The sequence below is a fragment of the Lethenteron reissneri genome, unplaced genomic scaffold (assembly GCF_015708825.2).
Source record: "Lethenteron reissneri isolate LAM-NWPU_2019-01 unplaced genomic scaffold, ASM1570882v1 scaffold_1638, whole genome shotgun sequence".
Lineage (NCBI taxonomy): Eukaryota > Metazoa > Chordata > Hyperoartia > Petromyzontiformes > Petromyzontidae > Lethenteron > Lethenteron reissneri.
In genome coordinates this window covers 994,971-1,008,034 of record NW_026891375.1, presented here as the reverse complement: position 1 = coordinate 1,008,034, position 13,064 = coordinate 994,971, and the positions used below count along the sequence as shown (strand labels likewise).

The following is a 13,064-nucleotide window of genomic DNA, read 5'->3' as shown; positions in this document are numbered from 1 at the left end:
AGAATAGACTGCATAAGGTGAGGCTTAAGACTAAGAATAGACTGCATAAGGTGAGGCTGAAGACTAAGAATAGACTGCATAAGGTGAGGCTTAAGACTAAGAATAGACTGCATAAGGTGAGGCTTAAGACTAAGAATAGACTGCATAAGGTGAGGCTGAAGACTAAGAATAGACTGCATAAGGTGAGGCTTAAGACTAAGAATAGACTGCATAAGCTGAGGCTGAAGACTAAGAATAGACTGCATAAGGTGAGGCTTAAGACTAAGAATAGACTATATAACAAAAGACTGACTGAGCCTTTGTTATGGAGAGGTACGGTTTGTGACGCCTAGCCTACATAACAAAAGTGTGAAAAAAAAATATATAAACCTGGTAAAACAAAACTGGCTGTCTATCAGTAACCTGTAATAGTAGTCTGTCAAATAAGATGGTCCAAATATGCGTAGTTAAATCTTTTTTGCATGGTTAATCACATCTTTCCAATGATTACTCAGTTTGTAACCGTCATCACGGTTGAAATGACGTCTGTGTTTGTATATTTGTATGGCTTCGTGTACAAACCTTTGATGGTAGCCAGGAGGTTTGCAGAGAACCTTGGTCTCGTAAAATACAATTTCATGAGAGCCCACCGAGTTGTAGCAATGATCGGCAACATTAAATACGCACTACAATGACAACAATAGTTTAAAACGATTTGAAACATGTTTTATTTTCAAAATATAAATATGTTTTTTGGGGGTAGGGGCAGAGCTTTGTGACGTCATATTTGAGGAGGGGGGGGTCTGACTTTTGTGACGTCATGTGACGAGGGGGGGGGGCAGAGCTTTGTGACGTCATATTTGAGGGGGGGGGTCTGACATTTTGTGACGTCATGTGACGAGGTGGGGGGGGGGGCAGAGCTTTGTGACGTCATATTTGAGGGGGGGGGTCTGACTTTTTGTGACGTCATGTGACGAGGTGGGGGGGGGGGGCAGAGCTTTGTGACGTCATATTTGAGGGGGGGGGTCTGACATTTTGTGACGTCATGTGACGAGGTGGGGGGGGGGCAGAGCTTTGTGACGTCATATTTGAGGGAGGGGGGGACTGACTTTTTGTGACGTCATGTGACGAGGGGGGGGGCAGAGCTTTGTGACGTCATATTTGAGGGGGGGGTCTGACATTTTGTGACGTCATGTGACGAGGGGGGGGCAGAGCTTTGTGACGTCATATTTGAGGGGGGGGTCTGACATTTTGTGACGTCATGTGACGAGGGGGGGGGCAGAGCTTTGTGACGTCATATTTGAGGGGGGGGTCTGACATTTTGTGACGTCATGTGACGAGGGGGGGGGCAGAGCTTTGTGACGTCATATTTGAGGGGGGGGGTCTGACTTTTTGTGACGTCATGTGACGAGGTGGGGGGGGCAGAGCTTTGTGACGTCATATTTGAGGGGGGGGGGGGTCTGACTTTTTGTGACGTCATGTGACGAGGTGGGGGGGGCAGAGCTTTGTGACGTCATATTTGAGGGGGGGGTCTGACTTTTTGTGACGTCATGTGACGCGGGGGGTGGGGGCAGAGCTTTGTGACGTCATATTTGAGGGGGGGTCTGACTTTTGTGACGTCATGTGACGAGGTGGGGGGGGGGGCAGAGCTTTGTGACGTCATATTTGAGGGGGGGGGTCTATCTTTTTGTGACGTCATGTGACGAGGTGGGGGGGGGGGGGGCAGAGCTTTGTGACGTCATATTTGAGGGTGCTACTCGCTAACAGCGATTGCCCCTGACGGTCTGTTAATGAGGTTTCACGGCCTCCCCTAGGTCGACTCAGCCTCAAACGAGTACTCAATGCGGTATGGAGTGGGGGATGTGTGTGTGTGTGTGGGGAGTGGTGGTGCAGTCAATATGCGCAGTTAATCAATGGGTGCCTCGCTGGCTATGAGATGTTGACTACCTCGCCTGGTCTACAGGAGGTCTGTGTCTCTCTCATCATCATCACGGTGGCTATGAGATGTTGACTACCTCGCCTGGTCTACAGGAGGTCTGTGTCTCTCTCATCATCATCACGGTGGCTAGGAGATGTTAACTACCTCGCCTGGTCTACAGGAGGTCTGTGTCTCTCTCATCATCATCACGGTGGCTAGGAGATGTTGACTACCTCGCCTGGTCTACAGGAGGTCTGTGTCTCTCATCATCATCACGGTGGCTATGAGATGTTGACTACCTCGCCTGGTCTACAGGAGGTCTGTGTCTCTCTCATCATCATCACGGTGGCTATGAGATGTTGACTACCTCGCCTGGTCTACAGGAGGTCTGTGTCTCTCTCATCATCATCACGGTGGCTATGAGATGTTGACTACCTCGCCTGGTCTACAGGAGGTCTGTGTCTCTCTCATCATCATCACGGTGGCTAGGAGATGTTAACTACCTCGCCTGGTCTACAGGAGGTCTGTGTCTCTCTCATCATCATCACGGTGGCTAGGAGATGTTGACTACCTCGCCTGGTCTACAGGAGGTCTGTGTCTCTCATCATCATCACGGTGGCTATGAGATGTTGACTACCTCGCCTGGTCTACAGGAGGTCTGTGTCTCTCTCATCATCATCACGGTGGCTATGAGATGTTGACTACCTCGCCTGGTCTACAGGAGGTCTGTGTCTCTCTCATCATCATCACGGTGGCTATAAGATGTTGACTACCTCGCCTGGTCTACAGGAGGTCTGTGTCTCTCTCATCATCATCACGGTGGCTAGGAGATGTTGACTACCTCGCCTGGTCTACAGGAGGTCTGTGTCTCTCTCATCATCACGGTGGCTAGGAGATGTTAACTACCTCGCCTGGTCTACAGGAGGTCTGTGTCTCTCTCATCATCACGGTGGCTAGGAGATGTTAACTACCTCGCCTGGTCTACAGGAGGTCTGTGTCTCTCATCATCATCATCATCACGGTGGCTAGGAGATGTTGACTACCTCGCCTGGTCTACAGGAGGTCTGTGTCTCTCTCATCATCATCACGGTGGCTATGAGATGTTGACTACCTCGCCTGGTCTACAGGAGGTCTGTGTCTCTCTCATCATCATCACGGTGGCTAGGAGATGTTGACTACCTCGCCTGGTCTACAGGAGGTTTGTGTCTCTCTCATCATCATCACGGTGGCTATAAGATGTTGACTACCTCGCCTGGTCTACAGGAGGTCTGTGTCTCTCTCATCATCATCACGGTGGCTATAAGATGTTGACTACCTCGCCTGGTCTACAGGAGGTCTGTGTCTCTCTCATCATCATCATCACGGTGGCTATGAGATGTTGACTACCTCGCCTGGTCTACAGGAGGTCTGTGTCTCTCTCATCATCATCACGGTGGCTATGAGATGTTGACTACCTCGCCTGGTCTACAGGAGGTCTGTGTCTCTCTCATCATCATCACGGTGGCGAGGAGATGTTGACTACGTCGCCTGGTCTACAGGAGGTCGTGGGTTCGATCCCAACCCTGATGACACCTGCTGCTGCTGTATATGTGGAGTCTGTGTCTCTCTCATCATCATCACGGTGGCTATAAGATGTTGACTACCTCGCCTGGTCTACAGGAGGTCGTGGGTTTCATCCCAACCCTGACGGCGCCTGCTGCTGCTGCTGTAGATTTGGAATCTGTGTGTCTTTCTGTCATCATCACCATCACGGTGGATAGGAGATTTTAACTGCCTCACCTGGTCTACAGGAGGTCATGGGTTCCATCCCTGACGACGCAGGCTGCTGTATATTTGGAGTCTGCGTCTCTCTCATCATCATCACGGTGGCTATGAGATGTTAACTGCCTCGCCTGGTCTACAGGAGGTTGTGGGTTCCGTCCCTGACGATGCCTGCTGTTGTATACTTGGAGTCTGCGTCTCTCTCTGTCATCATCACCACGGTGGCTAGGAGATGTTGACTACCTCGCCTGGTCTACAGGAGGTCGTGGGTTCCATCCCGACCCTGACGACGCCTGCTGCTGCTGCTGCTGTATATTTGGACTTTGCGTGCCTCTCTCGACGGTCGCGAGAATTTTTCTCCGGTTCCTCCGGTTTTTCCTTCCACATTTCGAATCGACGTCGCGCATTTCCAGTATTTTGACCGCCGCTGTGAATTTCCACGTGATCATGATGATGACGATAAGCCACTGGGTGGAGCTAACATTTGTGACTGGCAGGGAGCTTCTGACAAAGATGCAGGCAGCAGCAGGAGCAGCACAGTAGTGGGGGCCTTACACCAAGTCTAATAAAATAAAGTTTCAATAAGTAATGTTTAAAATACTTTATTTCAAACACGCTTTAATGTGCCGTACTCGTAATGGCAGAACTCCACGACTCCAGGAAGTGGCCCCGAGGCTTGCCATAACGTAAGGGGCCGAGGCCAATTACAGCCAATGTCAGTTAAGCGTGGACAATTAGACCCAAACCGAAACATAACATGTAAAAAAGATTGTTTAAAAATAACTAGATATTTTTTTATGATAGAATATAGTATTGTCATCAGTGTGACATAAGTATACCAAGTTTGCAGTCGATAGCACATTGGGAAGTGGGTTAAAATTGAGTTACAAGATTTGAGGATACAACAACAACAACAACAGACAGAGTGAGTGAAATAAAAGTGTGTAGAATTAGTTTCAATGTGTATGGTTGTCTTGCCTACAGGAGGCCCAGGGCGGGGTGCATGCTGGAAAGGAGTTGGGGTCTTCTCTGCCTCGTCACCGGCCACCCGCAGTCTTTCCCTTCCGTCGTGAGCGCACGGAGCAACGCAGGCTCAGTGATGATCAAACATGGGTCAGAGTGCACAACAACAACAACCACCATTCGCCACTAAGTTGCGGTGACGTCACCACGACGCTTGTGCCAGGCCATGTGCACCTTGAGGCCACGTGAAGTGTCGAACGCCCGCTGGCAGGAGGTCACGGGGCAGACCCAGCAGGTGCCACGGGTCGACTGACCGAGATGACTGAGATGACTGGCTGATGCACCACCTTTGCCCCCTACTGTACCAACTTGCTGTGCTTTAGCCACCCGGCGCTCCGCTCGTTGTTGTGAGCGTCGCTCCTCCGCCCTCCGTTGTTGTTGGAGGGCGACTGCCTCCAACTGCCCAGTAGCGTCCTTTACGAGCCTCCTCCACTGAGGCCGATCTTGACACCGCTGGTACCAGTCATCGGCAAGTCCACTCAGCTCCACGTCCTCCTGTACCACATCACTCCATCTCCTCTCTAGCCCGTGCCGCGCCCGTTTAGCCCCCTCGATCTGGCCAAACAAAAGCTGTTTAGGCATGCGGTGGCTGGGCATGCGGGCTACATGACCCAGCCAACGCAGCCTTGCCTGCCGGAGGAGCTCACCGATGGGACTTTGCCCAGATCTTTCAAGGATTTGTGAGCTCCTCACACAATCCAGCCTGGTTAAACCCAGGATGGATCGTAGGCAGGCCAGCCTAAATGTTTTCAACCGGCGAAGATGCTCCATTAGGGGGGTCCACGTTTCGCAAGCGTAGAGAAGGGAGGGAATGACCGTGGCCGAGAAGACCTGAAGCTTCGTGCGGAGCGACAGACCAGGTAGCTTCCACACAGCGTTACGCAACCGATGAAAAGATATTGCCGCTCGACTGATTCGGAGTGAGACCTCTGCTGTTAAACTGGAGCCGGACATAAGCAAACTGCCCAAGTATGGGAAACTCTCCACTCTCTCCACTACTGCCCCATCACCAATTGGGAGTTGTGGGGGTGGAGTGTCCGATGGTACAAAATACCCAGGCAGGTGCTTAGTTTTGGTGCGGCTGATGGTAAGGCCCCACACATACAGACACACACACAGACATGAGATATACAGACAGAGACACACAGAGAGACACAGAGAGACACACACAGGCATAGAGATATACAGACAGACATACTCAACAACAACAACAACCGCCATTCGCCATTAAGTGGCGGTGATGTCACCGTGACGCTTGTGCCAGGCCATGTGCACGTTGAGGCCACGTGAAGTGTCGAACGCCCGCTGGCAGGAGGTCACGGGGCAGACCCAGCAGGTGCCACGGGTCGACTGACCGAGATGACCGAGACGACTGGCTGATGCACCACCTGTGCCCCCTACTGTGCCAACTCGCTGTGCCTTAGCCACCCAGCGCTCTGAGATGACCGAGATGACCGAGATGACCGAGATGACCGAGATGAGTGGCTGATGCACCACCTGTGCCCCCTACTGTGCCAACTCGCTGTGCCTTAGCCACCCGGCGCTCTGAGATGACTGAGATGACGAGATGACCGAGATGACTGGCTGATGCACCACCTGTGCCCCCTACTGTGCCAACTTGCTGTGCCTTAGCCACCCGGCGCTCTGAGATGACTGAGATGACTGAGATGACCGAGATGACCGAGATGACCGAGATGACTGAGATGACTGAGATGACTGGCTGATGCACCACCTGTGCCCCCTACTGTGCCAACTTGCTGTGCTTTAGCCACCCGGCGCTCTGAGATGACTGAGATGACCGAGATGACTGAGATGACTGGCTGATGCACCACCTGTGCCCCCTAATGTGCCAACTCGCTGTGCTTTAGCCACCGATCTGCGACCTATGCGGGCGACGTCTCCCCACGGGCAGCCTGGAGGGGGAGGTGGAGGTGGAGGGGGAGGTGGAGGGGGAAGTGGAGGTGGAGGGGGAGGTGGAGGGGGAGGTGGAGGGGGAGGTGGAGGTGGAGGGGGAGGACGTCAGGACAAGCGGGGTGAGTGGCTGTCATTACCACCTCCACCCTCACCCCACCCCACCTCACCCCAACTCACCCACCCACCCCACCCACCCCACCCACCCCACCCCACCCACCCACCTCACCCCACCCCACCTCACCCACCCACCCACCCCACCCACCCCACCCCACCCGCCCCACCCCACCCCAACCCACCTCACCTCACCCCACCCCACCTCACCCACCCACCAACCCACCCCACCCACCCCACCCCACCCACCTCACCCCACTCCACCCACCTCACCCACCCACCCCACCCACTCCACCCACCCACCCCACCCCACCCACCCCACCTCACCCACCCCACCCCACCCACCCCACCCACCCTACCCACCCTACCCACCCCACCCACCCACCCCACCCCACCCACCCCACCTCACCCACCCCACCCCACCCACCCCACCCACCCTACCCGCCCAGGGTGGCTACTGCGCCGGGTGCTGTGTCCTGCCGGGGGAGTTGCTGTCTCTGCTGCGGCGTCTGGAGCAGCTGCTGTGGGGGGCGGCCCCCCGGGGGGTCTCCACGCTGCCCCACGGACCCCACGGCGGGGAGGAGCGGCGCGTGGAGGCGCGAGACCGAGCGGCATTGCGGTGACTACCACAGCCACTACTACTACTACCACTACTACCACACGCTACTACTATTACCACTACTACTACTACCATCATCACTACCATCATCACTACCACAGCCACTACTACCACTACTACTACTACCACTACTACTACCACACGCTACTACCACTACTACTACCATCACTACCATCATCACTACCATCATCACTACCACAGCCACTACCACTACTACCACTACTACTACTGCTACTACCACAGCCACTACTACTACTACTACCATCACTACTACTACTACCACTACCACCACTACCATCACTACCACTACTACCACTACTACTACCACTACTACCACTACCACCACTACCATCACTACCACACGCTACTACCACCACCACTACTACTACTACCACTACTACCACTACTACCACCACAGCCACTACTACCACTACCACTACTACCACTACCATCACTACTACCACCACTACTACCACTACTACCACTACCACTACCATCACTACTACCACTACTACTACCACTACTACCACTACCACCACTACCATCACTACCACACGCTACTACCACTACTACTACTGCTACTACCACTACTACCACTACTACCACTACTACCACAGCCACCACCACTACTACCACTACTACCACTACTACTACTGCTACTACCACTACTACCACTACCACTACCATCACTACTACCACTACTACTACCACTACTACCACTACCACTACCATCACTACTACCACTACCATCACTACTACCACTACCATCACTACTACCACTACTACCACTACTACTACTACCACTACTACTACTACCACTACTACCACACACTACCACTACTACCACTACTACTACCACCACTACTACCACAGCCACCACTACTACTACTACTACCACCACTACTACCACAACCACTACCACCACCACTATCACTACTACCACCACTACTACCACCACCACTACTACCACAGCCACTACTACTACTACCACTACCACCACTACTACCACAACCACTACCACCACCACTATCACTACTATTACCACTACTACCACTACTACTACCACACGCTACTATTACTACTACCACTACCACCACTACTACAGCCACCACCACCACCACTACCACCACTACCACACGCTACTACCACTACTACCACTACTATTACAGCCACCACCACCACCACTACTACTACTACTACCACTACTACTACTACCACACGCTACTACCACTTCCACTACTACCACAGCCACTACTACCACCACTACTACTACTACCACTACCACCACTACTACCACCACTACTACTACTACCACTACCACAGCCACCACTACCACTACTACCACCACTACTACTACTACTACCACAGCCAACACCATTACTACTACTACTACCACTACTACTACTACCACTACTACCACTACTACTACCACTACTACCACTACTACCACCACTACTACCACAGCCAACACCATTACTACTACTACTACCATCATCACTACCACAGCCAACACCAGCACTACCACTACTACTACCACTACTACCACTACTACTACCACTACTACCACTACTACCACCACTACTACCACTACTACCACTACTACTACCACTACTACTACCACTACTACCACCACCACAGCCACCACTACTACTACCACCACTACTACTACCACCACTACTACTACTACCACTACCACCACCACTACTACTACCACCACTACTACCACTACTACTACCACCACTACTACCATAGCCACTACCACTAGTACCACCACTACCACCACCACTACCACCACCACTACCACCACTACCACTACTACCACCACCACTACTACTACCATTACTACCACCACTACCACTATCACACGCTACCACCACTACCACCACCACTACTACCACTACTACCACCACCACTACTACTACTACTACCACCACTACCACCATCACTACTACCACTACTACCACCACCACTACCACCACTATCGCAACCACCACTACTACCACCACCAGCACCACCACCACCACTACTACCACAGCCACCACCACCACCACTACCACCACCACTACTACCACTACCACCACCACTACTACCACCACTACCATCACTACTACTACCACTACTACTACTACCACTACCACCACCACTACCACCACCACTACTACCACCACCACCACTACTACTACCACTACTACCACCACTACTACCACTACCACCACTACCACCACTACCACAGCCACCACCACCACTACTACCAAAACCACCACCACCACTACCACTACTACCACAACCACCACCATTACTACCACTACTACCACCACCACCATTACTACCACCACTACCACCACCACTACCTCTTTGTCTGTGTCTACCTTCATAGGTGCTGCTGCTACTCGCTACTCACAGCACTTGCCCCTACAGCCTGTTAGAGGCTACACGGGGGATCTTTGTCTGTGTCTACCTTCATAGGTGCTGCTGCTACTCGCTACTCACAGCACTTGCCCCTACAGCCTGTTAGAGGCTACACGGGGGACCTTTGTCTGTGTATAGGTGCTGCTGCTACTAACAGCACTTGCCCCTACTGTCTGCTAGAGGCTACACGGGGGACCTTTGTCTTTGTGTCGTACGTAGTTTGAGGGCTCGGGCCTTGCGCAGGAAGAGAGCGGCCACGGCGCAGAGCGACGGTCAACGCCTCTCGTGTGAGGGGCGCACCAACACCCAGCACCAACACCCAGCACTAACACCACTAGCACTCAGCACCAACACCCAGTACTAACACCACTAACACCACTAACACTCAGCACTAACACCACCAACACTCAGTACTAACAACACTAACACTCAGTACTAACACCCAGTACTAACACTCAGCACTAACATCACTAACACTCAGTACTAACACCACCAACACCCAGTACTAACACTCAGTACTAACACTCAGTACTAACACCACTAACACTCAGCACTAACACTCAGCACTAACACTCAGTACTAACACCACTAACACCCAGCACTAACACTCAGTACTAACACCCAGTACTAACACTCAGTACTAACACCACTAACACCCAGCACTAACACTCAGTACTAACACCCAGCACTAACACTCAGTACTAACACCCAGTACTAACACTCAGCACTAACACCACTAACACAACTAACACCCAGTACTAACACTCAGTACTAACACTCAGCACTAACACCACTAACACAACTAACACTCAGCACTAACACTCAGCACTAACACTCAGCACTAACACCACTAACACCCAGCACTAACACCACTAACACTCAGCACTAACACCAAGCACTAACACCCAGCACTAACACCACTAACACCCAGCACCAACACCCACTGTCTGTGCAGTTGCCAGCCTCTCCAACACCATCTCGTACCAGCTCTCAGCACTAACACCACTAACACTCAGTACTGACACCCAGCACTAACACCACTAACACCCAGCACTAACACCCAGCACTAACACCACTAACACCCAGCACTAACACCCAGCACTAACACCACTAACACCCAGCACTAACACCCACTCTCTGTGCAGTTGCCAGCCTCTCCAACACCATCTCGTACCAACTCTCGGCACTAACACCACTAACACCCAGCACTAACACCCAGCACTAACACTCAGCACCAACACCCAGCACCAACACCCAGTACTAACACCACCAACACCCAGTACTAACACCCAGCACCAACACCCACTCTCTGTGCAGTTGCCAGCCTCTCCAACACCATCTCGTACCAACTCTCGGCACTAACACCACTAACACCCAGCACTAACACCCAGTACTAACACCACCAACACCCAGTACTAACACCCAGCACCAACACCCACTCTCTGTGCAGTTGCCAGCCTCTCCAACACCATCTCGTACCAGCTCTCAGCACTAACACCACTAACACTCAGTACTGACACCCAGCACTAACACCACTAACACCCAGCACTAACACCCAGCACTAACACCACTAACACCCAGCACTAACACCCAGCACTAACACCACTAACACCCAGCACTAACACCCACTCTCTGTGCAGTTGCCAGCCTCTCCAACACCATCTCGTACCAGCTCTCAGCACTAACACCACTAACACTCAGTACTAACACCCAGTACTAACACCACCAACACCCAGTACTAACACCCAGCACCAACACCCACTGTCTGTGCAGTTGCCAGCCTCTCCAACACCATCTCGTACCAACTCTCGGCCCAGCGGTTCGTGGCGATGGGGTGGACGCTGCCGGCCAACGCGGACGGGGAGACGGACGCGCAGACGACGGTGAGTGACTCCTCGGGGCGTTTAAACTCCACCGTGAGCGACTTCGTGTTGCCATGGGCAGCTCCCGTGCCGGTGTAGAGGTGTTACGGGAGGGCAAACAAACGCACCAGGGGTGATAATTGTTTTTTTACCCTTCTATCTGGCAACAAAACTGACACCTTTTTACAAGGAGTCATGTTTGCATAGACCACAATACCTGCAGTCGTAATGCAAACAAAAAACACAACTCTGATAATATATGCACTGTCCTTGAAGTTGATTGGTCCACACCCAAGACAGCTTTCCTTAGAGCCTGGTCTCACATACTCTGATGGTGCGTTGTCTTTGAGTTGTGCGCCTTTTGGCGTCATCTGGTCCAACACCACGTGAGACTAGGCTCTAAGGAAAGCTGTCTCGGGTGTGGACCAATCAACTTCAAGGACAGTGCATACATTATCAGAGTTATGTTCTTTTGTTTGTATTATGACTGCAGGTATTGCGGTCTATGCAAACATGACTCCTTGCAAAAAGGTGTCAGTTTTGTTGCCAGATAGAAGGGTAAAGAACCAATTATCATATTTTTACTGGCAAATGAGGTTCCCATAGGTGAGTGACTCCTCGGGGCGTTTCAACTCCACCGTGAGCGACTTCGTGTTCCCTTGCCGGTGCGAAAAGGAAGGACGTTCTTCTTGGTTCTTTCGGTAGAGTCATCACGTAGAAGGGAAATAATAAAATAATAAAATTTTAACATTATTAAATACAATTCTCACGACGTTTTGGCCACAACGCAAGCAGCCGTCTTCAGGTGAGAACAGGTCTGTCGAGAAGGCAGTCATTCAGTCATTCAGACGCTGTCTTCTCGACAAACCTGTTCTTCACCTGAGGACGGCTGCTTGCGTTGTGGCCGAAACGTCGTGAGAATTATTTTATTATGTTTTATTTTTATTATTTTCCTTCTACGTGACTTTACCGAAAGAACCAAGAAGATGAATCCCTGCAGTCACGAAAGCTTTAAATCGAAACTCCTGTGTTATCTTGAAGAGGCAGCAGCGCAGATCTACCGAGGGAGGGACTTGTGGCTGCACCTCAGAGCTCTACATCCTCCCCAGAGGTCGCAAACGGGTTTTGATTCCTTACCCGTACCCGGCCGCACCAGGGTCGCAAACGGGTAGCCGTACCCGTACCCAGCCGTACCCGTACCCTACCCGTACGGGTATCGGGTACCCGATTGCGACCTCTGGGATGAAGCCACGTTGCAGGCGCGGGTGGGTTGATTCTAGGAACTTGAATTGTGAGAAGAGACAAGACGTTGGGAAATGAGTGACAAACGGTGACTCACCAGTGACTCACGGCCTACCCGTACTCGTACCCGGCCGGGTAACGGGTAGACCGGGTAGCGGATAGGGTACGGTGTATCGGGTAGGGTAAACGGTATTCGGGTAGGGTACGGGTATCGGGTAGGGTACGG

General features: G+C 52.1%; 1 protein-coding gene across 1 annotated transcript in view; it reads left to right on the top strand.

Moving 5' to 3' along the window:
• Nucleotides 1-13,064, top strand: part of LOC133362951 (fibroblast growth factor 4-like) — a 64,883-nt gene that overhangs the window by 15,794 nt on the left and 36,025 nt on the right. Inside the window, exons 3-7 of the mRNA XM_061581929.1 lie at nt 4,643-4,771; nt 6,550-6,714; nt 7,156-7,325; nt 9,954-10,021; nt 11,508-11,621. Of these exons, the coding sequence (XP_061437913.1) occupies nt 4,643-4,771; nt 6,550-6,714; nt 7,156-7,325; nt 9,954-10,021; nt 11,508-11,621 (646 nt within the window). The remainder of the gene's footprint in view (nt 1-4,642; nt 4,772-6,549; nt 6,715-7,155; nt 7,326-9,953; nt 10,022-11,507; nt 11,622-13,064) is intronic.